The sequence below is a fragment of the Hemicordylus capensis genome, chromosome 1 (genome assembly GCF_027244095.1).
Source record: "Hemicordylus capensis ecotype Gifberg chromosome 1, rHemCap1.1.pri, whole genome shotgun sequence".
NCBI classification, from domain to species: Eukaryota; Metazoa; Chordata; class Lepidosauria; order Squamata; family Cordylidae; genus Hemicordylus; species Hemicordylus capensis.
The window spans coordinates 220,116,264-220,143,765 of NC_069657.1; the positions used below are offsets into that span (position 1 = coordinate 220,116,264).

Sequence of the window (27,502 nt, forward strand, 5' to 3'; positions counted from 1 at the left end):
TTCCTTCCTTCATATCTCTCCTCAAAATCTCTTTTCTGTGACGCCTTTGGCACAACTCCCTAGTGTCTATTTCATTTCCTTCCCCTTCCATTGTTGCCTGCCTTGTGCTGATTTCTAGATTGCAGCCCCCTGGACCATATCCTCTTGCTCATTGTAAAGTATTATATACATAGGTAGAGCTGAACAAACTAGTTAGCCAGCTAACTAAAAATTGTCCCTTCTGCTCAGTGGTTAATTACAACTGCCAGGTGCATCATATTCACAATGCTTTGCACAAGTTTCTATTAATACTTCCCTTTTTTCTTTTCCTCTGGGGAGGGGGGGGGATACAGATACTGCTGTAAAACTATCGATTTATTTTCCCTGAGGACCACTCTACGAATGCTGGGATATCAATTGGCTGGATGATCAGTGGCAAGTCACTATTCAACAAATGCCATAATAAAAGGACAACTAAACAAAACTCTGGAACGTTGTGGAGTGATTTACAATAGTTCTGCTACATGGTGAACTCTTGTTGATGAAAGCTGCCTGACAGGGCACTACAAACATAACTCTTTTTTATCTGTTTAACTGTTGTAGCTTGTTCCAGAGAATCCTGGCAGGGGTGTAGCAAGGTTGGAGTGCACCCTGGGACAAAAGGTGAAGATGGGTCCCTGCCCTCCTGTTTTTCTTCTTCATAGAAGTGCAAGGGAGAGAGCAAAGTGGAAATCTCACCAGTTGGTGGGGGGGCCTCCCTTGTGGGTCCAGGGACATTTGCCCCACCCTGATTCAATTGTAGCTATGCCCCTCAATCCTGGTAATTACAACTTAATTACCAGGATTCAGTGAGGAAAGTGAGAATCATGTCAGAGAATTTTACTTCTCGGGGTTTCCCTGTGTAGAAAAAATGATGGTAAACCAATTTAAGTCTGCAATGTAGATATGCCCTGAGAGGGTAAATAGAAGTCATAGGAACACACTGTAGCCGTATACCGAATATTCACTCAACAGAAGGAGTCAACAACAAACATCCTTGTGTGAAAATATATGTGAACCCTTCATTCAATAACTGGTGGCACCTCCTTGAACAGCAACAACTTCAGCTAAACACGTCCTGTAACTAGTGATCAGTCTCTCACAGCAGTTTGGAGGAATCTCAATGCATTCTTCCATGTACAACTGTTTCAGCTTTGTGATATTTTCAGGCTTCCTTTCATAAAGAGCTTACTTCAGGTCTTGCCACAACATCTCAATAGGGATTCAGTCAGGACTTTGACTTGATTGTGTCTGAAAAGTTAATTTTTGGATTTATCTGTCCAAAGAACACTATTCCAGAAGCCTTTTTGGTTATCCAAATGCCAATAATAATCCAGAATGAGCATCCAGAATCAAAAACTTGAACTTTTCAGACACAATCACAAACATTTTGTTTGGTGAAAACCAAACACTACCTTCCAAAGTAAGAACCTCATCCCAACTGTCAAGCATGGTGGCACTTGGTTCAGGGCTGCTTTGCTGAATCAGGATGTTGACAGCTTGCCATCATTTCTGGAACCATGAATTCAGCTGCATATCAGAAAATTCTGGAGGACAATGTCAGGCCATCTGTCTGAGCTGAAGCTGACCTGAACTGGGTCATGCTGCAAGACAACGAACCTAAACATTCAAGTAAGTCTACCACAGAATAGAAGAAGAGGAGGAAGAGGAGGAAGAGGAAGAGGAGGAGATTTTGTGTTTTGGAGTGGCCAGGTCAAAGTCCCAACCTAAGCCCTACTGAATTGTTCTGGCAAGACTTGAAGCGAGTTCTTCATGCAAGGAAGCCCTCAAATGTCACAGAGCTGAAACAGTTCTGTATGGAAGAATGGCCCAAGATTCTTCCAAGCTGATGTGAGAAACTGGTCACTGATTACAGGACACATTTAGCTGCAGTTGCTGCTGCTCAAGGAGGTGCCACCAGTTACTGAATGAAGGGTTCACATACTTTTGCACACAAGGATGTTTGTTGTTGACTTCTTCAGTCGATTGAATATTCAAAATATGTCCTTTTTGTCTGAGTTACTTATTCAAAGCCTTTCACTCTTATAAGGGTTTAGCTTGGGATCTAATCATGTTTTGAATAAGAATTGTGCTAACATACAGAGCCTCCTAAAGGGTTCACAAACATTTTCTCAGCACTGTAGTCTCCCATTCTAATGCAAACCAGGGTACACCCTGCTTAGGAAAGGGGACACGCCATGCTTGCTACCACAAGTCTGTTGTAGTAGAGTATCATCAATCCATCATCATCATCATCATCCACCACCACCACAATACCACCCCACACCCTACCACTCTTGGTAATTATGTGCTAGTATTTCCAAGTAGTCTGTCATCCGGAAGGAACAAGAATGAACAAATGCACTATAGGCGAAAGTGGAATGGGGGTGGGGTGAGAGGGAAACAACATGTTGCATTCTATCAGCAGATACCTGCACTGCTGGGATGAGTAGTTCTTCATCTACCGCTTTGGTCTCAAAAGCTGGGCTTTCCGAATCCCCTGTCTCTGTGATTCCACCAGAACTGGAGAGAGAAGTTTCAGACTCCTGGCGAATGTTTTCTCTTACAATTTTTGCATGCGGGTGTTCTGTGCCATTTGAAGATGCTGGACAAATGGTGGTGCTAGATGTTATCGTCAGTGTTGGAACAAGATGAGATTTTTCATCTACTTCAGCAAGGCTACGAGTCCTTCTTGTGACTGATTCTTTAGGGCCTGGCACTAGTGTGGGTGTTATCGGAAGTATAGGCCTAGCCTCCGGTGGAGCATTTGCCCATTTCTGAAAATTTAAATAAATAAATAAACACACACACACACACACACACACACACACACACTATATATATATATATATATATATATATATATATATATATATATATATATATATATATATATATAAATAAATAAAATAGTGGCTGACATCCAGATTAAATTGTTTATGAGTAATCCCACTAAAATAAATATAAGTTATGATTACATTAGTTATGATTAAACATGTCCCATTCATTTAATGGGACTACTCATGAGTAACTTAATCTGGATGTCAGCCAGTGATTACCACCAGCAGCAGCAGCATGAGTCTGAAATGAGCGCAAGCAATTTTCATAAAGATTTTGATCTTAATTTTACAAACAAATAAGCATAAGTATTAAGAAGCAACCCTGCACCCGTGTGGAAGTTCTTAGTTGAAGAAAAACCACAAACCAAAGCAAAACCAATCCTGTAACATTTTCTAATGTAAGGAATCTCATAATAGTTCATAGTTTTTCAAACCAATATGACAAAATAATGATTGTTTCTCATGATATGCATGAAAGAAGGAAGGCGAAGTCAAAATATCATCACTGTAAATCAGGGTTTGTTAAGCAAATTGAGTTTTGCTTAATTTCACCCTGAGAAAATTAATCTTAATGAACACATTAAGCAAAATTATATGATTATATGATATTGCTCTTCATGGACTCTACCACTTATGACTGCAAGTGGGGGATTCCAATGCTCCCCAGCTCCTTGAGCATAGAAAATCAGAACATCAGGGAGTGAGGTAGACTAAAACCTCTCTATTTATACTAGTTTTTAATATGCAGATAAGGTTTTGTAATGCTGAGAAGAATTCAAAAACATCATCTCCCATATTCAGTCTGAAATTGTATAGTCTAGCACATGACATTCTGAATGTGTAGCCAAAAATCTCACATCAACCTTTTCTTCTTCTTCTTCAATGAGGATTCAGTCTATAATGCAATGTCTATAGAACTATCTCAAAACAAAATAAGGGAAATTAGAAAATATTGCAAATTAAAAAGAAAAAGAAAATTTTGATACCTGCTGACCTTAATATTAACCATGTCCTCATTCATTTCAGGAGAAACAATGTTTAGGAAAAAATATATATAATTTGGTCTGTTCCAGACCAAGTAGGGACCTTGGCCAAGGCAGGGATCTGGGAGTGACACAGACCTTGGACAGCTCCAAGGGAAAGCCGGGTGTGTGTGTCATCTCAGACAGCTCCAAGCCAGTGATCAAGAGAGTTGGGTACAGCCTAACAGGCATGAGATGTATGTTGCTCCTGCAGATGCCTGGAGCTGACTGATGGTTTTCATAGTTGCTTCCCTGTAAATTGGATCAGCCCTGCCCCTTCCGTAAAGGAAGGCTTTGTTGTTTAAAGGGCTTGTGGAAAGGGAGGGTCCACTATGGAAGGACCCTCCCTTTCCATAGTGATCGATAGACACTGGGTGTCTGTAGTCGCTATTCTGTCATTCTTCAGATTGAAAAACAAAACAAAAACCAGGACCATGCTAGATATTGGAGATGACTGAATTAAAGAAGAAGAAGAAGAATTCCTGTTGAAACACAGCAGGTTTTTTGTCTATTCTTAAGGTTCCCTATGAACAAGCAAGTGGTTTACCCAGACGTATGTGTCCCTATCTGTTTAAGGAATAGGCCTGAAGTCCCTATCCTTGGAAAAGATATGTTTCTATTTGCATGAAGAATGGTTTTTAAAAAAATAGGAATACAGTAATTATTAATCTGTTATGTCCCATTTTTCAGCATAAAGACCTCTCTCAGTTTACCTAGCAAATAAATGAGAAATGATTTCCTGTCTAAAACAAAAACACAAGAGAGCCCAGCCACAGCCCCTAGAGAGATGCTGGGTTGTGATGAATAGGGAGAGGGGCTCTCCTACTGCTAAATCGAAGAGAGTCACCACAGGGAACCCTACAAACTATTGTCACCCTGGACCCTCCAAAATTCAGGCAACTCTGAATATACACATACATGCAGATTTTATTATTTATGACATGTATATCTTGTCTTTCCTTCAAGGAGTTCCAGGCAGTGTCCCTGATACTTCCTCCATACTTTTATCTGCACAACAATCCTATGAGGTAGGTTAGGCTGAGAGGGAGTGGCTGCCCTAAAATCACCTAGAGAGCTTCACTGCTGGGTGATTTTAACCCAGGCCTCCCCAATTTGAACTCAGGCCTCCCCAATCCTACTCTTAACACTTTAACCATTACAGCACAGGTGAAGTGCAGAAGAAAAAAGAGATTCAAATACCTGTTGTAGCTGTGGCATTGCTAGAGGAATGTGATCTCTGCCAATTTGAGCTTAATCATGTTTATTTCAGTGTCTTGTTAACTGAAGCTGCAACTGTATATCCACTTACCTTGGAGTAAGTCCCATTGATTACAATGGGACTTTCTTCCAAATAAATATGTAGCAGATTGCACTGTATCCCAAAATAGAGTTTTAAAAAACATACCAAACTATTCGGGGTGTGTGTGTGTCACAAATTTAATTATGAAGGGGAGGGGTCTGTGAGCCTGGGACCTGGATCTTTTAAGTACCTAGCAATGCCTCTCTTTAGCTGTAGTAGTAGGACAAAAGCTTTATTTTATTAGAGCAGCATACACCCTTACCTCAGTTGTGCTTGTTTTTTCTTCTTGTGTCATTGCTTTGGAAGCAGATATGGGGTGGGGGAGGAAAACAATTAGAAATACTTTCAATTTTAACAAACTGAAAAGGAAGTGTGAGTTACATACAAGGCTCAGAAAACTATGTGTGTGAACTATTCTACTTCTGATATTGTTAGTATACCAGTTCAAGACACTGGGTAGTATCCTAAGTACATGGTTTATGGAAGGTACACAGTTACAAGGGATTTGCATGGTTTCCAGGGATTCCCCTCCCCACTGCAGCCCACCTCCACCCCCTGGCTACATCCCACACCATTCCTCTTTGCTCCTCAGAAGGGGCATTCTGGAGATCTCAGGGAGATTCCCTAGGATGGAGGGGATGGGGAAGATCACATGCACAAGGGTAGTTGCACTCACGTGACTTAGGATACAAACCACTTTTCATAGAGATTAGAATTTCTTTATGGAGCTTTAAATCTTTTTAACAACAGGGATGCATATTTGTTATGAATTTGCATCGTGTTTATGAATATAACTATGTCAGCAAAAATTCAATGAATGCGAGTGTTGCACGTTGCAATAGTGGTGGAATTATTCTCAGCCAGAAAGTAAAGAGTTAATCTCACCTCCAGAGGTGAAGGGATGTGATATTATAAAAGCATGAAGCAGCCTTATAATATCTCTCTTCCCCGCAAAGGGGGTGTAGCCTGCTCAACAAAATGATCAATGAAGTTAGTTGAATCAGGTGCCCTCCTGTCAACTCACTCCATAATTAAACTGAAGACTCCGTTTGACCATGCTATCATTTAAATAGAAGTCTGTTTTAAAACTCTGACACAAAGTTTGGACACCCAGTTTGGATGTCCAGTTTGGACACCCTCCTAGCAGAGGTTAAAAATGAAATGAAAACTTCCATGTTAGATGTAAAATGGCTACGGTCTCAAGGGGTTTGAATGGGGCCTTGATTAGAGCCTGCCCTGCAGAACTATGCAGAAGTTTCAAACTGGAAAACAATGCATGGGCAGAGGTTTGAGAAGGGAGGCTCCTCTCAGAATGCCCTTGACATGGGGATGGGATGCTTTGGACTCTGCCCTGATGATTGAATATATGGCTGCCCCTGTCTTTTGAGAGGATTTGGATGTAAACCATCATCTAGACCCTTCTGAAGAAAGGACCGGGCCGTTCCTATGAATGCTGAAATGGGGTTTTCTCTGTTTAAAGGGTGAGAATGCTTTACAAGTTTCCAAAACCTGCTCTTTACAAGCACAGATCTCCCACATGTACAGGTGAAACTCGGAAAATTAGAATATCGTGCAAAAGTCCATTAATTTCAGTAATGCAAATTAAAAGGTGAAACTGATATATGAGACAGACGCATTACATGCAAAGCGAGATAAGTCAAGCCTTAATTTGTTATAATTGTGATGATCATGGTGTACAGCTCATGAAAACCCCAAATCCACAATCCCAGAAAATTAGAATATTACATGGAACCAAGAAGACAAGGATTGAAGAATAGAACAATATCGGACCTCTGAAAAGTATACAGTGTACTGTGCTTGATTGGCCAGCAAACTCGCCTGACCTGACCCCATAGAGAATTTATGGGGCATTGCCAAGAGAAGGATGAGAGACATGAGACCAAACAATGCAGAAGAGCTGAAGGCCGCTAATGAAGCATCCTGGTCTTCCATAACACCTCATCAGTGCCACAGGCTGATAGCATCAATGCCACGCCGCATTGAGGCAGTAATTGCTGCAAAAGGGGCCCAAACCAAGTACTGAATACATATGCATGCTTATACTTTTCAGAGGTCCGATACTGTTCTATTCTTCAATCCTTGTCTTCTTGGTTCCACGTAATATTCTAATTTTCTGGGATTGTGGATTTGGGGTTTTCATGAGCTGTACGCCATGATCATCACAATTATAACAAATTAAGGCTTGACTTATCTCGCTTTGCATGTAATGTGTCTGACTCATATATCAGTTTCACCTTTTAATTTGCATTACTGAAATTAATGGACTTTTGCACGATATTCTAATTTTCCGAGTTTCACCTGTATAACTACACAGAGATAAGAAAGAACTAGAAATGACAATGGGCAGGTTCAGACGTCACCCTGAACGGCGTTTATTTAATTAAATCTCAACTAGTTGCTTTTCTGAACCACCACAGACAATAAACCAATGTTTATTTTGGGCTGTCAAACTAAGATGCGAACTCTAGGTTCGAAGTGAGTTTCAGAACCTAGGTTTGTGCTAACCTTGGCCCCATATGATGTCCGAACTGACAATCTTGGTTTGATCTGTGTTTTTCTTTGATCTCAGTTTCATTATCACTGCTCACATGTACTGAGCAGCTGGAAAACAAAGCAACCACTCTAGGCATTAAGTGCCACAAGCAAAGCAGAAATTGCATCTGGGAGGTAAGGAAACAGGGTAGAATCTGACAAAGCCTTGGCTTGCTGGTTGTCTGTGGTGCCACCTCTGACTTATTAAATAAACTGAAGTGAAAATAAACCTTGGCTCTGTGTGACATGGGAACCTGCACTTTTAAGAGTTAGAAAAGCATAATTTACACACTACCCCTTCCATCCTACACGAAATATATGAATATTAAAACATGAAAAAGTTTACTAAACCTTGTGTTCGTGATTGAAGAAGTGTATTTCTCAGAGCAGGATTAGCAGCCACCCTCCCAACAAGCTCCTTGAAGCGAGAGGCCTTGAAAAAAATGTTTCAAAAAATTAATCTAATGCTTGACTAACAAGCAGAAGGTTGCCGGTTCGAATCCCTGCTGGCATGTTTCCCAGACTATGGGAAACACCTATATCGGGCAGCAGCAGTATAGGAAGATGCTGAGATGCATAATCTCATACTGCGCAAGAAATGGCAATGGTAAACCCCTCCTGCATTCTACCAAAGAAAACCACAGGGCTCTGTGGGAGCCAGGAGTTGATATTGACTTGATGGCACACTTTACTTTACCTTTACTCAGTACTTATAGTACTTACTCATATAACATAATTCTTTCTATTGTAGTTAGTAATAGAAACATGATGAGAAGGTTTTTATCTCTTATATTACATAATCAAGAATCATGAGCAGGTGGAAACTCATGGAAGGGGATTTTTATTATTTATTATTTTGTTTATTAATTGAATTTATATACCGTCTAATATAGAGATCTTTTCCGGGGACGAGCAGAGCTGCTCTTACCCCTGGACTTCAGCCCTGAAGTCCAGGGCCTCCACAGCCCCTGCGGCCCCCCAAATCCTCTTTAGTCTGTCACGGGTGGTGTGGTCGCCCAGGTGAGCATGATGATGCTTAGTTTGCAGGGGAGGGGGTGCTGCCGAAGGCCTTTAGGCCCAAGCTCCAAAATTACCTAGATGCACCTCTGGGGACAAGGGACCTCTGTCTGTCCACTGCTACCAGCTTTGGCTTCCTGTGGTTGCTTTTGGTTTTAAAGAGGACTCTGGACCAAACAGCATTTGAGGGGAAGAACTGCAGAGCTGCCTCTCGCATATACTTTGCCTCCTAGTCAGTGTTCCCTCTAACAGGGATTTCCAGATGTTGTTCACTACAACTCCCAGCATTCCCAGCTGCAATGGCCTTTAGCTAGGGATTATGGGAGATGTAGTCAATAATATCTGAGAATCCCTGTTAAGAGGGAACACTGCCCCTAGTTATTTGCTCATCATTTGTCTTTTTTGCAAAACCAAGGGCCTAGTTGCAAATTCCAAAGTGCAGGTGCTTTCCATGGCAGCCCACATAGCCACGCCCACCCCAATGGCCACACACCCCACTTAGACAGATGCAATAATTTTTTGAGGGGCAGGGGCAGCAGGTTCTGTTTCAAGAAGTTGTGCATAGTGTCCTAATCCTACAGCGCCTGAACTTCATTTGGTTGTTCAGCCAGAAGAGCAGTCTCTGGAATATCAACCGCAAGGGGTGGGGGATGCTCCTTATAACCGAAGACAGGAAGAATGGTGGTAAAATGGATCTATTGTCATCTGATACGCAGTTATGTAGCAGCCTGTTGGAATAGGAAGAACAATACTTGATTTCCATTTGGAAAGCAAAGCGCTAACTATTACAGAGGCAGGAAGGAGATTATTGCTTGCTCAGGTAAGCAACAGAGGGAGGGAGAGAAGATCACAGACGTGGTATGGGAGATGTAGTGAAGAGGATCACAGATGTGGGAGCTGCTGTAAAAAAGGCAGGAAGAGTGTCAGGAAAGACAAAATCACCCCCCACCCCCCCACTCCCTGGCAGCTGCTTTGCATCCCACTGAGACCCTGGAGGAAGAAAAGTTCCAGGACTGTGTCCTTGTGTGTCCTTGTAGCACTACACCACGGTGAGGACTGTGTCCCTGTGTGTCCTTGTAGCACTACACCACGGTGAGGACTGTGTCCCTGTGTGTCCTTGTAGCACTACACCACGGTGTGAAATTTAATTACCTTTGTTTCAGTTCTTGTTTTAGGTCCCCTTTTCAAGATCAGTTGGTCTAAATAGTCAGCCTTTTCAGGCCATGTTTTCAGATTCCGATATTCCTGTTTCATTTTCTCCAGTCTAAAGAGCAAACATATATTTTAATAGTATTGATGTAGACAAATGAGCAAATTTTTCTGCCACCAGCTAACAACAAAAAGACTACATCCTGACACAATCCATGGAACTGTTAAACCGAAATATCTGGAATTAAGCCACCTTAGTTCTATTGGAACTATCAGTCCAATCCACAATCCTGCAACAAGCAGATTTATCTGGATCCAAACTAAATCAGTCCTACTGAAGTCAATGGCTGACATCCTGACTAAATTTAACAGAGGAAGTCCTATTCAAATTTAGAGTCCTTTAGAGTAAGGAGTAGTTCTCCTGAGAAGAACTACTGAATAATTTAGTTAGGATGTCAGCCAATGAGTATAAACTTCTTAAAATCAAGTTTAAAACAAAACAAAACCCTGTACTGGGTTATGCATAAAGTTGCTGATAATTTAGGCTACCTATCCAAGCACAGTATAACTGTGAAACAGTTGAAAACATTAGTAAATTGTACATTCAGCAGGTGATGCAACTTATTGTCAGGATTCTATGGCCAATGGTACTGGACCATTCTATGAATCACTGTATTGCTTGTCCTTTTCTTTTGGCATCAAAATCAAAGAATCTGTCTCAGTTGTAGCTGACAGCCCATCCTTGTTGCACAGAAATTACACATAGAGAGTTGAGAGTGAATTGAGCCTGGAAAATGATGTGCTCTATACTACCTCTACCTTACTTGATCACTGTGTCAATGGAATGCAGACATGTCCCTTTAAATATTTGTGGTAAAGGAAAGTCCACTTAAACCACCCACCCCTGTGGAGCATATGGCAAGGAGACAAAATTCGACATGGACATGGGAGGAAGGAGGCCAGGTATGCAGGCTCTGTCCTGCTGCCAGAGTAGACTGGCCAATCAGAGAAAGAACAGATAAAAACTTGCCCAAGCTTCCCTCTCCATGGTATTTGGGCAATGTCTTCAGGCGGAGGCTGGTACTCTATGGCCCATTTATGCTATTCAGCAGGCTCCTTTATTGATGCAAACTGGTTTCGGAAGGGTGGGGCAGCCCATTCCTCCCTTATAATGGATACAACTAGTATTGGCTTAAAAGCAGTTGACAGAATTCATTTTGAGTACTTTCAGGCCAGTCACCTTAAGTGGCACAGTGGGGAAATGCTTGACTAACTAGCCCCTGGTGGCACAGTGGTAAAAACTGCCGCCCTGTAACCAGAAGGTTACAAGTTCGATCCTGACCAGGGGCTCAAGGTTGACTCAGCCTTCCATCCTTCCGAGGTCAGTAAAATGAGTACCCAGAATGTTGGGGGCAATATGCTAAATCATTGTAAACCGCTTAGAGAGCTCCGGCTATAAAGCGGTATATAAATGTAAGTGCTATTGCTATTGCTAACAAGCAGAAGGTTGCTGATTCGAATCCCCGCTGGTATGTTTCCCAGACTATGGGAAACACCTATATCGGGCAGCAGCAAAATAGGAAGATGCTGAAAGGCATCATCTCATACTGCGCAGGAGGAGGCAATGGTAAACCCCTCCTGTATTCTACCAAAAGGAAACCACAGGGCTCTGTGGGCGCCAGGAGTCGAAATCGGCTTGACAGCACACTTTACCTTTACTTTACTTTCAGGCCACTTGTGGGAAGGGGTGCGAAGCAAGATTATATTTCTTTACCAGGGGTGGGATGGGTGGGTAGGGGGCTCATGAAAAATTTCAGGTGGGATTTACCACTGCAAAGGCTGGCATTTTTCTTGTTTTTAAATAAAACACAGCTCCTCTGTAGGTCGCAGTGAAGACTGTGTTGAAGAGCTGCTTCTCTTTGTGGTGGCTGTTCCTGCCAGCCACCATTTTTAATTCTGGAATGCATTGAGGAATGTTTCACTAGTGTACTCTGGGATTAAAAACTTGGTTGGCTGGCAGGACTGGCTGCTGGAGAGAGAAGCAGCTCTTCAAGCACTGCCATCATCATCCCACAGGTGTTTCCTTTAAAAAAACAAGAAAGCATGCCAGCACTACATCCATCACTTTGGCAAACACTCCAAAATTGTCTGTCCCTCACAAAAGTAATGGACACGGACCCTCTCTGCCCTTTCCATCATCTACAAAAAGGTTGTCAACAATGGTGGATGAAGTTTTGGGCCTGCACCCAGAGGGCACTCTCCCAAATCCATGTAGAACGAATATGGCAGAAGAGAAAAAGAGGGTCAAAGGGGGAACAGAGCTGCTCAAGGCCCTAATTCCAGTTCGTAGGGCTACTCTGGGCTGCCTCTTGATTAATTATCCTGACAAGGAGGTGGCTATAAATTTCAGCAGATGGGTTTGGAATGGGTTCAGAATTCCATACTCACTTGGGCCTGAGGGTGCACAGTATTGCCAACAATGATTAATCAGTGAAAGGTCTAGAAAATGTGATGAGGGAGAAACTGAATAAGAATTTTAACGGCTGGCAGGGCAGTGGGCCCCTCTGAGGTCCTCCTTTTGCCTTCATTTCCCCCCTCCCCCAGGAATTATACCTCACCAAAGAAAGAAAGAAAGAAAGAAAGAAAGAAAGAAAGAAAGAAAGAAAGAAAGAAAGAAAGGTAACCTGCATAATTTAGGCTGATTCATCACTTGTCCTACCACAAAGGTGAATGTCTTTATCAAATTTCCATCCATGTTCTGTTTTGACAGTATGATTTGGATGGGAAATTGATGGATAAGTGTGATGTTCAGTCAGCTTTTTGCTTCCTAGTGGTTTACATGGCTGATTTCCATCTGTGATGCTTGACTTTTTTGAGATTTGTTTTCCTTTGTGGACAAGGTGCTTCCTATGAGGTGCTCCATCTCTGACTTCACATTTGAGAAACATATAGTACAATGCTGGAGTAAGCCCTCTGGAGGCAGGCCCGTGTCAGTCCCACTGTTTACTATCTCAATGTTTCCTTTTTTGCTAGCCCTGAGGGATCAGGACAGTGTAAATGACCAATGCTAGAATTTTCTGCCCTTTCTGGGGAACTCGGGGAGTCTTAAGCTGCCGAGAATACGGAAAGGCTCATTACTCAGCTGGCCATTTGGGGTACTGAACTGGAGATAATAGGCCAGTGTTGCAGGTTGCTGAAGGATAAGCTTCATGGCCTCAGCACCTGAGTTAGGATAGGCCAAGGTGAGCTTGGGTTGTTAGAACAGCATTCTACATTTGGAGTTCTGCTCAAAACTGCCATCCTGACAGCCTCCTTTAGGGCATTCCACATCACCAAGCAGCTAGCTCCATCAGATTCAGCCATCTTGGGAACTGAGACGCAAGCCAGTGTTGGGAGATGTTGTCTTTCCTTCACAAAGGGTGATTCTTCTATGACCAATTGGAAGGGGTTGGGCCTCCTGCTGGCTGGGAGTATTCACATTTTATGTACAGAAAATGACCTGCCAGCATTTTTGGTGGTTGTGTGAATGGGGTGGGGGGATGTCCCAGAATTCCTGTCCAGGCCATTACTAGACACCAGTTTTGGAAGGTTGTGAAAGGGCATTCAAGGAGGTCAGCCTTTCCCCTAGTAATGTTTTTCTCATTGGGACAATGTCCAATGTTGGCTATTTGGGTTTCATAATTCAGGGCATTCAGAAGGTGGATCAGTAGAAGTTGATCTACAGGGGGAATCAACACTTCATCCTGACATATGAAGTTCAAACTGCCTTATCTTTTCAGGGATGATGGAATGTAACAGATGAAAGATATGACTTTTTAAAAAGGGGATCTGCAGGAAGGCCTGCTGGATTTTATCTAGGGGTGGTGGTTAAGAGTTACACTAAGCAAGGTTAGTGCCTTCTTCTGGCAGCTTAAGTGTAATCTGGGAGTACAATTAAGATAGAAGAACTGGTGAGTACTCCAAGGCATCATTCTGAGGAGAGTTAGGTCCCAGGACTGGAAATCCAGTTGAGGCTTGTTTGCCTGCTTGATCCACTTGGAGCTGCTTAGTCCAGGAGGATGGCTTCTCTGACAGGACTCCCTCGGTATCTATTTGAGGTGTGGGCTGCTTCAGGGCTCTGAGCCGAAGTGGGTTGCCCAATTTGGGATTCTGGAGGTCAGTGTCCCACTCACTAGCTCGCAATCCATAAAGTTAAATAACTGTGCTTTGGCAGATTGTTGGCCCAGAAGCACACTTGCTGCCGATTTTATATGCAATCAGTAAAGCTGTGGCTCATTTAAATCCTAACATCTGGTGTCTTGCCTCTTTTCAGCACTATTTGGGAAGTGCTGTTCTCTCCCACCAAGTTTGTACCTTGGACTCCAAGTCAGAAAAGATTTGGACAGCCAGGAAAGAGCAGTGCTAGTATGTCTCTACTGCTAGGCCAAGGTCTTCACATTGCCCAAAGCACTATGCTGAAATCCTGCCAAAAAGCAACTCAAGAATACTTGCAGCTCGTCTCCTCACTCAGGCTGATTTCCCCCACCCCAATGTCTAGAGGACAAAAGAAACCATTCCCATATTCAACAGAATTTAACAAACATTAGAACCTGTCAAATAAAAAAAGGATGCTTATTTTGCTATTTGTTGTTGTTGTCTATTCCTTGCCTCGGTTTGGGTGGCAGTTGCAAAGCCCTCTGAAGGCTGTCGTACTCATCTGAAATTTCTATAGGCTTCTCCAGCTCAACATTCCCAACGGTAACGTTTAGGTCTGGAGATAAGAAGGCAGGATAATCCATTTGCTGTGGCTTGATGACATTGCTGCAAAACAAGAAAAAACAGGGCATTTGTTAGTTCAAAAGTTCACCAATAGCAATAACAACAAGTTTCATCTGCACGGTCTACCTAATGACAGTGGCGGCTGGTGGGCACTAGGTAGAGCTTCCACGTCCCCCAAAATTCCAGGCTTCACCCAGATTTTAAGCATCCCACCCAGCTTTCTTAGCCCACCCTGATTCTCACAGATTTCAGCTTTCAAAAAAATGCTAAGCTCTAGCCCGTGTAGTGTTATGGAAAAAAACGTGCAGTCACTATTCTGCTTAGAAATTATTTTCCAGCCAATTTACATAATATGCAAATTAGGCACCCGGATTTGGAAAGCTAGAATAGGGCACCCCTATAGGGGCTAGCTAGGGGGTCAGAGGAGAGCCCACTCACCAAGGCAGGACCCCTGCCATGTGCTTTCCTTCATGATGGTGGAGGGGAAACCTGCCGACATGGAGGAAAGCAGGGAGGGAAGCGGAAAGCAGGGCAAAAGGAAGAAACCAGAAAGCGTGGAGGCAGCAGAAACCAGAAAAGGCAGCAGGCGGGGGGAGGCAGGGGCCAAAGGGCAAAAGACAGAAAGCGAAAAGCATAAAAAGAGGGGCAGAGGAGAAGGAGAGGGACAGAAAAGGAATCTCAAGCGGGAGAAAGCCAGGACTTGCATCCCCCTACCAAACAAAACAAACATGCTACCAGAAAAACTCAAACTTACAAACAGCCAGCAAATCTTCCAAAGCACTGAGCTACCTCCAGTCCCTCCTCGTTGCCTGTTGCTTCCTTCCTTGTTCTTATTGGCTGGAACAGCCTGCTAATCAAGCTGTTCCAGTCAGTCTGATTCCTAGGTGAGTGGCTTGGCAGCGTTGACCACTCCAAGAACTAAAAAATAGGGATGTGCACGAACCAGTTTGCAGGCCACGTTAGAGGTCTGCGAACCGGTTCGCTGATCCGGCGGTCTGATGCTGGGTGTGTGTGTTACTTTAAGGGTGCGGGGGTTGTACTTACCCCTCCCGCCTCTTTCCCCCCTCCGGCACTCCATTTTTAAGCCAAATCTTCAGGACAGCAGCATTCCTCCCTGCCGCCCCTGCCCCCTTGTTGCCTGCTAAAAGCAGAAGTAACTTCCACACATGCGCCCGCCACTGTGGGTGTACGTCATGCACGTCACTGTGACGTGCGCGGGGCACGCGGGGCAGCGGGCACATGCGTGGAAGTTACTTCTGCTTTTAGCAGGCAACAAGGGGGCAGGGGCGGCAGGGAGGAATGCTGCCGCCCTGAAGATTTGGCTTTGAAATGGAGCGCTGGAAGGGGGAAAGCGGCAGGACAGGTAAGTACAACCACCCCCCCGCCCTTAAAGCAACACACACACCCGGTGTTGGACCGTGCCTCTGCAGTCCGTGCACATCCCTACTAAAAAATAGGTGGAAAATAGCCCCTGAAGCCACCAGGAAGTGTATTTTTAACCCATTTTTTAGCCTACGTTCCAGTAGGCCTATGAGATCACCCAGCATTCTGTGTGTATGTGTGTTTTGTGTGTGTGCATGTGTCCCTGTGTCAGTGCCCCCAAATCAACTTTGCAATGCCTGGACCAATATGAACCAAATCAGGTACAGTTGTAGGGACACATGGCTACACCTTGACAGCATAGTGTGTAATGATGTCATCCACTCCAGTTCAAGATTATAGATGCGTAAACCTTTGAGGCGCAAGTGGACTGCCTAACTGATTTGAACCAAATTTGCTAAAGCTGTAGGGACACATAGGGATGCCTCAATGGCATAGTTTGTGATGATGTCATCCACCCTAATTCAAGATGGTGGACGTGTGAACATTTAAGGCACAAGTGGGCTAACTTGTGGACTACCTAACCGATTTGAACCAAATTTGGTACAGTTGTAGTGAATGACACACAGGGACCCCTCAATGGAGTGGTTTATGATGATGTCATCCACTCTGATTCAAGATGGCGGACATGTGAACATTTGAGGTCCAAATAGTTAAACCGATTTGAACCAAATTTGGCACAGTTGTAGGGACACCTCAAACACATAGTTTGTGATGATGTCATCCACCCCAATTCAAGATGGTGGACGCATTAATATTTGAGGCACAAGTAGTTTAACTTGTGAACTGCCTAACCAATTTGGGCCAAATTTATTCCAGTTGCAGGGATAGTGAAAGGAAAGTAGGTAGATTAGTTCTTACTAGAACAACTTGTTTAGTGCTTGGAGTGGTTGATGCCAGGCCAGTGCCCCCTAGGGATCAGACTGGCTAGACCAGCTTGATTAGCAGGCTGTTCCAGCCAATAAGAAGGAAGCAACAGGCAAGGAGGAGAGGCTGGAGGAAGCTCCATGCTTTGGAAGATTTGGTGGCTGCCTGTTCTATGCCTGTTCTAGTAAGTGAGTTTCTCTGATAGCTTGTTTGTTTGTTTGTTTGTTTGTTTGTTTGTTTGTGGGGGAGGGGACAGCACCTCCTGCACTTACTGATGAGCCACCTCTGTCTAACGAACATCACTGTTTTAAGAAAGAAAAGTTAAGTCCTATATATATCTACAATGACAACATGCTTCAAAGTGAATTTTTAAAAGAAATAAATAAGAATGTTCAAAATAAGGATAAGGCGATTATTGGGTCTTGATATATTCTTTAAAATAGTATTGATAACTTTAATAATATTTATAACTAATGCTTTTTTCAGTAAAGAAACATATTTAACAATAACATTTTTATAGCACTGGTGTGGTATTTAGAATGCTTCACATGGATTATAATTATAGGCAGAGATCTGCCACTTTTCATATCTAAGGTACTTTTTCTGGAGCTTAAGTTCTATGACTGAAAGATTAGGAAGGGCAGAGAGTGCAAGCAAACAAGGAATATGTGTGACAACCTTTTGAAACATTCCTTTTTGCACTTACTTTGGGGCTGCCTAGTTTTAGGGTGTGACCCAAGAACTGCCCTTTCCAGAATCTTCATGCATACCTAACAATGTGGGTTAGAAAGAACATATTGGTATTTTATGATCTGAAATGGAAATATATTTCCACAAAGAAACATATGCAGATAGGAAGGCCTGATAAATGTTAACTCTGTTTACATGTGAAGCTCTATAGTTCTAAAATATCAGGCAAATAACTGTATGTATGACAGTATGGGGCCATTCACATGACCTACTGGGTGGGTGGGTGGGGTGAAGGCTTCCCAAACTTTGCCTTCCCCCCAGATGATCCTTTGTTGCTTGGTGGGAGCGTGCTCCAGGCTCCCACACGATCAGCCCTGCTCCATGCTGTGTGGAGCAGGGAGGATCGCTCTGAGGCTGGGACGCGTTGTCCCAGCCCCAGCCTCTGAGAATCCCACAGTGCACTGTGTGCCAAGCACAGTGCACTGGGGACTCTCCCAGGGGGGATTCTCCCAGACGGGCAATCCAGGCGCCCATCTCTGCGTCAGCACGAGCTGCAAGCAGCTCACACTGACACACAATCCCGGAGCCAAGGTTAATGGCATGTTTGCGCCTTTAACCTTGGCTACGAGCTGGGCTGCGGTGCTGGGTTTAGCGCCGCAGAACCGATGAGATCCACATGGATCCCGACGGTTCTCACGGGCAATCAAGCACGGGCTTGGCTGCTTAAGCCTGGACTTGGCTGCTTGAGAGAACAGCTTCTATGTTTACTGAAATAAATCCAAACTCAGGAGTCAAGAATAGTTGCCTTAAACGATCTTTTCTGTCTTCTGGTGGTGGAACCCGCAGAAACATGGAATATGCCACAGCCCTGGCAGGATCTGTGCCTGGCAGTTTAAGCTGCAAAAGGAAACCATATACACTAAAGTGAATAATGATGTAATAATGAAGAGTTCATATAATGCATTAAAGTGGCACTGGGAATTATGTGTCACCTCCTGATACAACCTCTTGGTCCTAGAGCATGCATGAGAGATGAGACGAAGAGCCGGGAAGGCAAAATTTCTATAGCTTTCCTCATGCAAAGACTTTGTGTAGTTCTACTTTTATTCACTGTCTAGGAGCTGCATTTGAACTATAGGCAGTATTTGTATTTAGCCATGATCTGGCTACCTCTACTATAAAGTAGGGGTGTGCACAGAACCGGCTGGCCCAGTTCGGTTTGAGTCCGGACCGGACTCGGACAGGGCCAGTTCAGTCCCTCAAACAGTCCCAAAAACAATCCCTCAAACCCCGCCCCCCGGTTCAGTCTGGGGGGTTTCGCAGACCTTTTTAAAAAAATTAAAGAGGCAGCAATGTTGTTGGAGGCAGCGGGGAAGGGGGGTCCATGGAGGTTCCCCCTCCCCCCGCCGGCCTTTCTTACAGTCCAAACTGGCCTGTTTGGCCGGCTCTTTGACCCATTCGGGCCTTCAACCTCCAGCGCAGTGGCCATTTTGAAGGCTGCTGCACCTGCAATTGGCCTCCAAAATGTCTGCCGTGCCGGAGGGGAAGGCCCGAATGGGCCGAAGAGCTGACAGAATGGGCCAGTTTGGGCTGTAAGGCAGGCTGTCAGGGGGATGGGGAACCTCCGCGGACCCCTCCCCCCACCCACCGCCTCCAACAACTCCCCCAAAGGGGGTAAGGTAATTTTTAAAAAAAAAATTCTAAAAAGAGGTCCGTGAACCCCCAAACAGTCGGGGAGTATTCAGTCCGGGGTCAGACCAAACAGGGGATGGTTTGGTTCAAACCCCGAACTGCCAAACCTGTTTGCACATCCCTACTATAAATGAGATAGAATTAATGGCAAATAGGGAAGAGCAGAATGGGAATTCATCACACTCTGCATGACCAAGAGCAATTAAGGCCCATTAATTGCCAGCAAAGTTCTGCCTGCCCAACCACCCTCGGAGTGCTAGTTTAATCACTTCAGAACATAATTGTTCATTATTAATTGTTTCCATTATTTGCGCAACCCCCTCAGGGACATATTCCCAGCACTGAACAGGACTTTTACAGGAAGAGGAGAGAAGTGAAACCACTTCCTGATTCCACTTCCTGCATACTGGGCTGCAGAGTAGCCCTGCAGTGCACCTAGTCTCCATCTGAGCTTCCTGCGAGGGCGGAGCTCTCACTTTGCTCATAAAGCTGTGGAGAAAGTGGGCCAGTGTCTTTAAAACCAAAAGCACATCATGTTAACAGAGTCCACATACAAAACCAAGATTAAAAACCTTACAAAAAAAGTATCAGCGACAAGCATTTTAGGCTATTACGAAGAACTACAAGGTATGGGAAAACAGGAAGAATAAAAGACTATGTAGCTATCGAGTAATAATCTTTAACTGTCACGTGGAATTCACTATTGCTCAGAATATAAAGACAAAATAGTAAAAAACAAACAAAAACCAACTATCAAAGCCCAATAAGAATGCTTTAAAACTGGACCAATTTAGCTTAGAAAAACAGACCATGATTCTACACAAAATAAATTTAAAAATGTAATGCACCAAAATGACAGACAAGGCATTATTAGTATAATCAAGGTGAAGACTATGAGTACAAGTACTAATGGGCATAAACTGGTCATTAATACATTATCATCTGAGATCAAAGATTTCTGTTTATAACATCTTGGCATAGTTCACAAAGAAAAGTCATGGCAGCAAACAACCTTTTCTGTTTCAAGAATCTGTATTTGACAGGCTTAGTGAAGTCAGGGAGGACGTTCTCATAGAATTATCTCATAGATTAAGAAAACATCTTCCTCTGGAGTAGAATATATGCTAAATCATCTGCAGCTATTTAATATTCAGTAGGAAACATCCAGACTAAATTAGTCATGACTAAATCCCATTGAACTTAATGGTACTCATCACAAACTTGTCTCATTGATTTCAATGGTGTATAGACATGACTAACTGGTCTGGATGCTGCCTGGTAATCTAGCATAGTGCACCTTGTTAACTCCTGCTTTCTGCTCTGAAAGCATTATTATCTACATTATAAGCTGGGAAGTGATTTATGGTACATGGGCAAGGTGCTAGGTTTCATGATCTTCTGGTCTCTTTCAACCCTGTGACTCCAAATAAACAACTTTAGTAAAAAGAGACAGTGACCTGATGCGAATATCCATATCCAAGGCATCCATAACAGAACATAAATTCTACCTCTAATGTGCAGAAAACCTGAAAGTATAATAATAAAACAATTCACAGAACATATTAAACTTTAAAACATCTTATGGAAAGCAAACATAGATATAAATAATATCCCTTGACCCATCCATTTTAAAATTATACCTGCATTTTGAGCAGCATGTTTTGTGTAACCAGCTACAGAGTTACATTTGACTAATTGTACCAGAATGCAAATGGAATACAATCCCAGGTTCAGATTCTGGTTTATTTTGGAACTTATTTCTGGAACTTATTTCTGGTTTATTTTGGAACTTATTTTGGTTAGTGCTTGGCTTGGATGTTAACAAGCAATCTAGACTGATTCTTAACCAGAAGCATAATTCTTTCAATCACAAAGGAGAAGGGGAAGTGTGTGCTTCCAAAGCTTAGGTACATTGTGAAAAGCCAAGATTCAATCCTTGCTCTGTATTACATCTGAACCAATCCAAGGTCTTCTGCACACAGATCTCTTTATTCTTGCCAAAGTTATAGAACAGAGTTGGCCAACTACCGGCTTGCAGGATGGATTTGGCCTCCTAATTATTTTATCTGCCCTTAGCAGTCTTTTCAGATTTCAATTAAGCTTTTTCACAAGACTTACTAGTAAAGGAAAAATATCAAATTGTAAAAAATATTCTACATTTGAATCTTACAGCCTTATACCCAACATGAAACTGAGATCCATAGTCTTAGACGTGAACTCAGTTTAACAATGTTGGCTTCACTGCCAGAGATCAGAGAAAATCTCTGCTTTTACATGATCACTCTATGGGAGCATGCATGCCTCAGGAATCTCTAGATCCTCACAGAGCAACACTAGATCAATGGTGTAAACCCACCCTATAACTGTGAAGTGCTTACTGTTCAATACAGCTTATTTTATTATGAAGTCCAAGCATAAAATACACTTTTGGCCCCCAGACCACTGTCTGAATAGTAATCTCCTGAAACAGAGAAGTTGACCATGCCTGTTATAGAAGCAGTGGGTTAGAATGCATCCTGACTGTTAACCGAGGAGAATCTTAAATCCAAGAAAGCATAAATATTCTAATCTTCTCATACTCATTCTCATGTAGAAAAGTAGGGTATAAAAATGTAAACAAACTAATTAAAATAAAAGCTTTGAGCTGTTGCAATAAATTCCACCAGAACTCTGTCAGTTAAAAATTGTTGGTACCACTGCTCAACAACATAAGCTAACAATACCAAGTAACTGACTGAGATATTAGTCCACTGGAAATAGGCAGATAGCTTTATTTTTCTCTCTTGATCCATAACGTTGATCCTTATTTCCTTTTTCCTCTTTGCCCCTGAATGTCCCAATGCATTTATGTCATGTTGTACACATATTTGCACCCACGTAAAGATCAGCACAGAAATTCATTACAGCAAGTTCCCTTTATAAGCCCTGACTTTTAAATAAATAGCCTCTAACCCTGTCAACATCATTCCAACAAGGGAGGAAAAATCCCTGGAGTTCTCCACACAGCAGGTTTTACCGCACGTTTTCTGCAAGGCTTTACTGCAAACTCAACGTTTTTGCATCCCCCAAACCCGATGCAAAAAGTGGATTTTTCTACCCTGGATAAAAAATGGGCTGCACTTTAACGCACAATGAAAAACCTGAATTGTGTGTGAAGTGCTCCCCGACAGCTCACAGGGACTTTGGGGCAAATCTGCCCTATATGAGAATGCACATACTCCATTCCGGAGGAGATATGAGCAAAAGGACTTTAAAAGCCCTGTGAGAAAAACTTCTCTGAGAAGTGAATCTGACTAGACCACAGGTTGCTTGCCAGGATCTGCTTCAAACAGAACTGAGAGAAACTTCGTATTGCTCTCAGAATTCAGCAGAATTCAGTATATATAAGCAATAGTTCTTATGCCCATCTTCTCTCCTTTTCACCTGTCCATATCACGAACATTAAAAGATCTCCCTCAGCTGCACAGCTACGATTCACATTAGTATATTAAATTGATTGTATACAGCTTGTTGTGCAATATGAATTTATTATTTGATTTTTTTTAAGGCTACCTTACCATATTTCTAATTCTCATCGCAAATGTTTCAGTGAAGGACTGCTTCTGAAGGGGTGGGGGAGGAGAAAGAATAGAAAATGTTAAAGACTTTCTCCACTGTATACAGCAATGTTCACTGTTTCAACAAAATAAAACAAAATGTTTAACCCAACAGTTTGTTATTTTAGACATCAGCAAAATTGCAAAGTATAATGCTGGGTATACTTTAGCTCCTTGTTGAATATGAACTTACAGCTATATTTCTAATTCAATAAATATATTTCTGCTACAAGATATGCACAAATGGATGGCTTTCACAAATTGGTGCAGAATTACAACAATGAATGGTCCATGTATTAGTTAACTACTATGACTATGACAAATATTTATATACACTCTTCAACAAAAGTTCTCAAAGCAGTTTACATAGAAAAAATAAACATATGAGTAAGATTGGTAGCCTGTCCCCAAAGGGCTCACAGTTTAAAAACACAAGGTAGTCACCTGCAACAGCCATTGGAGGGATGCTGTGCTGGGGTTGGATAGAACAAGTTGCTTTCCCCCCTGCTAAATATAAGAGAATCACCATTTTAACAGGTGTCTCTTTGCTCAGTTAGCAGGGAGTTAAACACATAATAGCTTGGTGAGTCAGACTAAGCTCTCCAGTGGGGGCCAGACAAATGTCTCCTTTAGCCCACAAACAGCATATATAGGCAACAGCCCTCCCTAACTCTTGTCACCAGCATCTGATATTTAGCAGTACTATATACTGCTTCTGAATATGGAGAGAAGATTACATCCTAAACATACAATATTGATGCATCAGCTGGGATGTATGAACCTAAACTTTGGCACCAACTGGGGAAAACGGTAAGAATTATGATGGAAGTGGATGAGAGAATGATCTGGAAGCTCTGCAAGGTATTTCCAAAATATTATTTAATTGAATTTTCTGGAAAGTGTTATATAACTACCCATTGGCATCAATAGAAAATACCTACTATCAATTAATATGTTTGGAAATAAAACTAATATACGATACAATAAGTCTTTATTGTCATTGTCCCGTACAGAACAACGAGATTGAAAGAATCTACAACAACCTCTACAGGACCTAACAAGAAATAACTAAATATATCCCAATATACCACCACCCCCCATATACCCATTGTTCTAACTCTAAAAAACTGAAAACAAAAACCCCATCAGAAACTGTCCATATGTATGGCTCTCTATTTTGTCCACATGTATGGCTCTCTATTTATTTATTTATATTATTATTATTATTATTATTAAACAACTCTATTTGTTAGCTGCCACATAACAATTTTTTTTTATTTCAAAGCAGACCAGTATAATCCACATTTGAAGATCTCTTTTCATTATACCCACCTGTATTACATCATAAAGGTGCATAGTTACATTCCCAAACAGCCTCGGAAAGTCTTTTGGACTTTCAAAGCCTACCAGCTCTATAACAATTCTATTCCTAGGATCTCTTCTTTGCTTTGGAACCTGAAAATCAAAATATGGAGCAAGTAGATTTACAGGAGCAACAATCTTTTATAAAAGTCAGAATATGTTACATATTCTGGCAACATAATGCAGGTAGGTGTTGTACGCATATGGAAGCTTGCAAATACACCGGGAGACATGCTCTCATATTTATTTTATTTTATTCTATTTCTATACCACCCTTCCAAAAATGGCTCAGGGTGGTTTACACAGAGAAATAATAAATAAATAAGATGGATCCCTGTCCCCAAAGGGCTCACAATCTAAAAAGAAACATAAGATAGACACCAGCAACAGCAACTGGAAGTACTGTGCTGGGGGTGGATAGGGCCAGTTTCTCTCCCCCTGCTAAATAAAGAGACTCACCACATTAAAAGGTGCTTCTTTGCCAAGTCAGCAGGGGTAGCTTGTAGGGGGCACTTTCCAAAATGGTCCCACAAGATCATTGTATAAGTCCCTCATAGGCGGAAAAGCGTAAATGCTATAAATGCTAAATGCTATAAATGTCCCTCTCTTCAGCCTCTGCATGTGGTTGCCAATAATCTCCAAAAGCCTTTTTCTTTCAAATCTGGCTGACCATATAGGATTTTTAATGTCATTTTATGTGTCCCTAAGCCCTCTGTTTTCTCCACACTCACCTTCCTCCATCCATCATCACTATTTTTGGACCACACTGTCTTTGGACCATTCCATCTCCCACCATTGACTCAGTAGCTTCTTCTACCTCCCCCCAGCCCTTCTGGCACTTGCAACGTCACAACAATTCAGTCAACAAGCTTACAATCTTCTCTGACAACAGACAATCATCAGGCAATATTAAGATCATTTGAAGAACATGCTATAAAAAAACAATAAAAGTACCTTTACAGAAAAATATCTCACATCTCCGAAATTAATTGCACTGTTCTTCTTGCTGCTCTTTAGGCCTGCTTTGTAAATTTGAGGATTTGTGCATTTCATGATTTTGTCAATACTAATTCGAAACAGTAAGTAGGTGTCACGCCTAACATTGACTGGAAAAGCCTTGTGTTAAGGAAACACAAACGTTTTTAACTGAACAGGCTACAATAAAGCAAGTTAAGTACTGAGTAGTAACATTGTTACAAAAATTATGATCATGCTGTGAAATTAATTAGCATCTTGTACATTATATATACTGCCTCATGGAGTTAAACATTATATATATCACTATATATGGCATATAAATAAATAAATAAATAAATAACATATGTGCAGTATTATTATCAATATTACATATATATTGCTTATATCTGATGTGCTTTCAACTTCTAATCTTTTAATTTTCTAACCCATCTACTTCTAAATTTGGTTTTAACTGGGTCCTGTATTTAATTTTTATTTCATATTTTTCTATTGTTTTATCCATTTTACTAATTTTTGAGAGCTGCATCAAGCAGTATTGCATTAGAGAAGCAGGCTATACATACATTTTCATGTATGCATACATAAAAATTCAAGTATTTTAAATAAATGAATAATCCATTTATAAAAGTTATTCACTGCTGTTTTACTAGCATGGCTGTCCAAACGTTCCTATGTTAGTAATGTGTAACATATCATCGATCAACTTTTCTTTGAAGTAATCTTCCAGTTTACTAAAGCTTTTCAGGCTGGTCATGGTACCCACCCACCCCATGTCATCTTGTATGCAGCACAAACTGGTTTTCACAGTGTTGTGGGTATTATGCTCCAACTACATTTTTGAGAAACCAACCAAGTATAAAAGAAAAAGGCAAAGGGAGGACAAGGAGACATCTAGAAGAGTAAGCAATGAGACATTAGCACAGCTCCCAGTAAAGCAGCATCCTAAGCAAAGTTAGGGTCATATTGGATAGGATCATGATTAGGATCTCCGTACTTTTCTAAAAGTTAAGCAGCACCTGCGGTGATGGCCAAATTGGATTGGAATTGCAGCCCTAGGAAGTGCAACACTTTCCCCCTTTCCTGCATGATACTTGCAAGTTTTCCACTGCAGGACATATGCTTTACCTATTTTAGATTCAGGCATTCAGCATCCTGTTGTGCTTTTCAGGTAAAGAGCTGCTGGTGGGTGACGGGTGCAGTTCAAAGGCATTTGTTTATCTCTGCATGATAGAAGGTCAGGGTGACAGGTATTGTTAACTGGAGGATAAATTAAAAAGGGCCAAATGAATTGTGCACATACATTATTTACTTAATGCCATGCATTCTGTTGTTGTACTGACTGATTACTGGACAAACTGTATTTGATAGATATTGTTGTTGCTAACTGTAGATATTCCATTAAACACCAACACCTTTAGGTTTAACATATTTATATGTTCACCCATGATCCAAAATGCCAGGCACCCTTAACAGACATATTACGTAAGCAATGTGTATATTCTATCCTATGCTGTAGTTAGTTCCAGCTTCACCATTGCTCGGAGCTGGATGACTGTCAATGGCAGATAGACCTAAGCCACAGGTGTTTTAATGGTATAGACACATAGGGTCTATGCAATGGAAGCTGCCATAACACATTACAAGGTAGGTGGCAACCAGTACCATCCACATAGAATGAGAGAGTTGGAAAATCATCTGGTCCAACCCTCTGCTTGGTGCAGTTTAGCCAAAGCAAACTAACAAATCCACTATTCTACTACTGGCAGCTGCCCAGTTCCAAAGCAGAGCTGAAGCTGGAACTCACCACAGTATTGGCTACCGTATCCCTGTTGCCTAAATAATGCATCTTTTAAGGGCGTGGCCCTCCACAATCACAGTTTCCCAGCATTTTGGATCATGGGTGAACATGGAAAGTCCTTAACACAACATGTTAAACCGAAAGGTTTTTTGTTAATGAAATTTGATTAAATTTAGAGAAGACCATGCTTACACTGCTCTCGCCAGGCTAACCTGAAATTAAAACTGAGAAACTCTATGAAGTAAAACTTAGCTTAAAAGTAAACAAGGGGACCAATCTACTTCAAACTGTGCACAATTAATTATATCACTGTAGATGACAACCGTGAACATTCTGATGACTCTCTGGCAAGCCATTCACAACTTATTTTGATGAAGGCTGGTCATTGCTATCACTGTGGCAATGACCAGTCATACATAGTAGATGCTGCTGCCAGAGTTTAACCACAAGTTGTTCCCCTGCTCTACCTAAGTAGGGCCTAT

The 27,502-nt window shown here is 42.0% G+C and overlaps 1 protein-coding gene across 13 annotated transcripts in view; it reads right to left on the bottom strand.

Annotated features, from left to right (window-relative positions):
* Positions 1–27,502, bottom strand: part of C2CD6 (C2 calcium dependent domain containing 6) — a 56,637-nt gene that overhangs the window by 17,675 nt on the left and 11,460 nt on the right. For 5 of the 13 annotated variants that reach the window (XM_053287515.1, XM_053287523.1, XM_053287522.1 and 2 more), the window contains exons 4-13: positions 25,199–25,350; positions 24,215–24,337; positions 22,844–22,888; positions 20,744–20,812; positions 18,400–18,491; positions 14,547–14,699; positions 9,903–10,014; positions 8,085–8,166; positions 5,443–5,477; positions 2,451–2,795 (exon numbers count right to left, since the gene is read on the bottom strand). In XM_053287515.1, coding sequence (XP_053143490.1) covers positions 2,451–2,795; positions 5,443–5,477; positions 8,085–8,166; positions 9,903–10,014; positions 14,547–14,699; positions 18,400–18,491; positions 20,744–20,812; positions 22,844–22,888; positions 24,215–24,337; positions 25,199–25,350 — 1,208 coding nt within the window. Of the gene's footprint in view, positions 1–2,450; positions 2,796–5,442; positions 5,478–8,084; positions 8,167–9,902; positions 10,015–14,546; positions 14,700–15,411; positions 15,449–17,610; positions 17,675–18,399; positions 18,492–20,743; positions 20,813–22,843; positions 22,889–24,214; positions 24,338–25,198; positions 25,361–27,502 lie in introns of those variants that run through there. The other 8 variants (XM_053287524.1, XM_053287517.1, XM_053287516.1 and 5 more) reach the window with 8 other exon arrangements.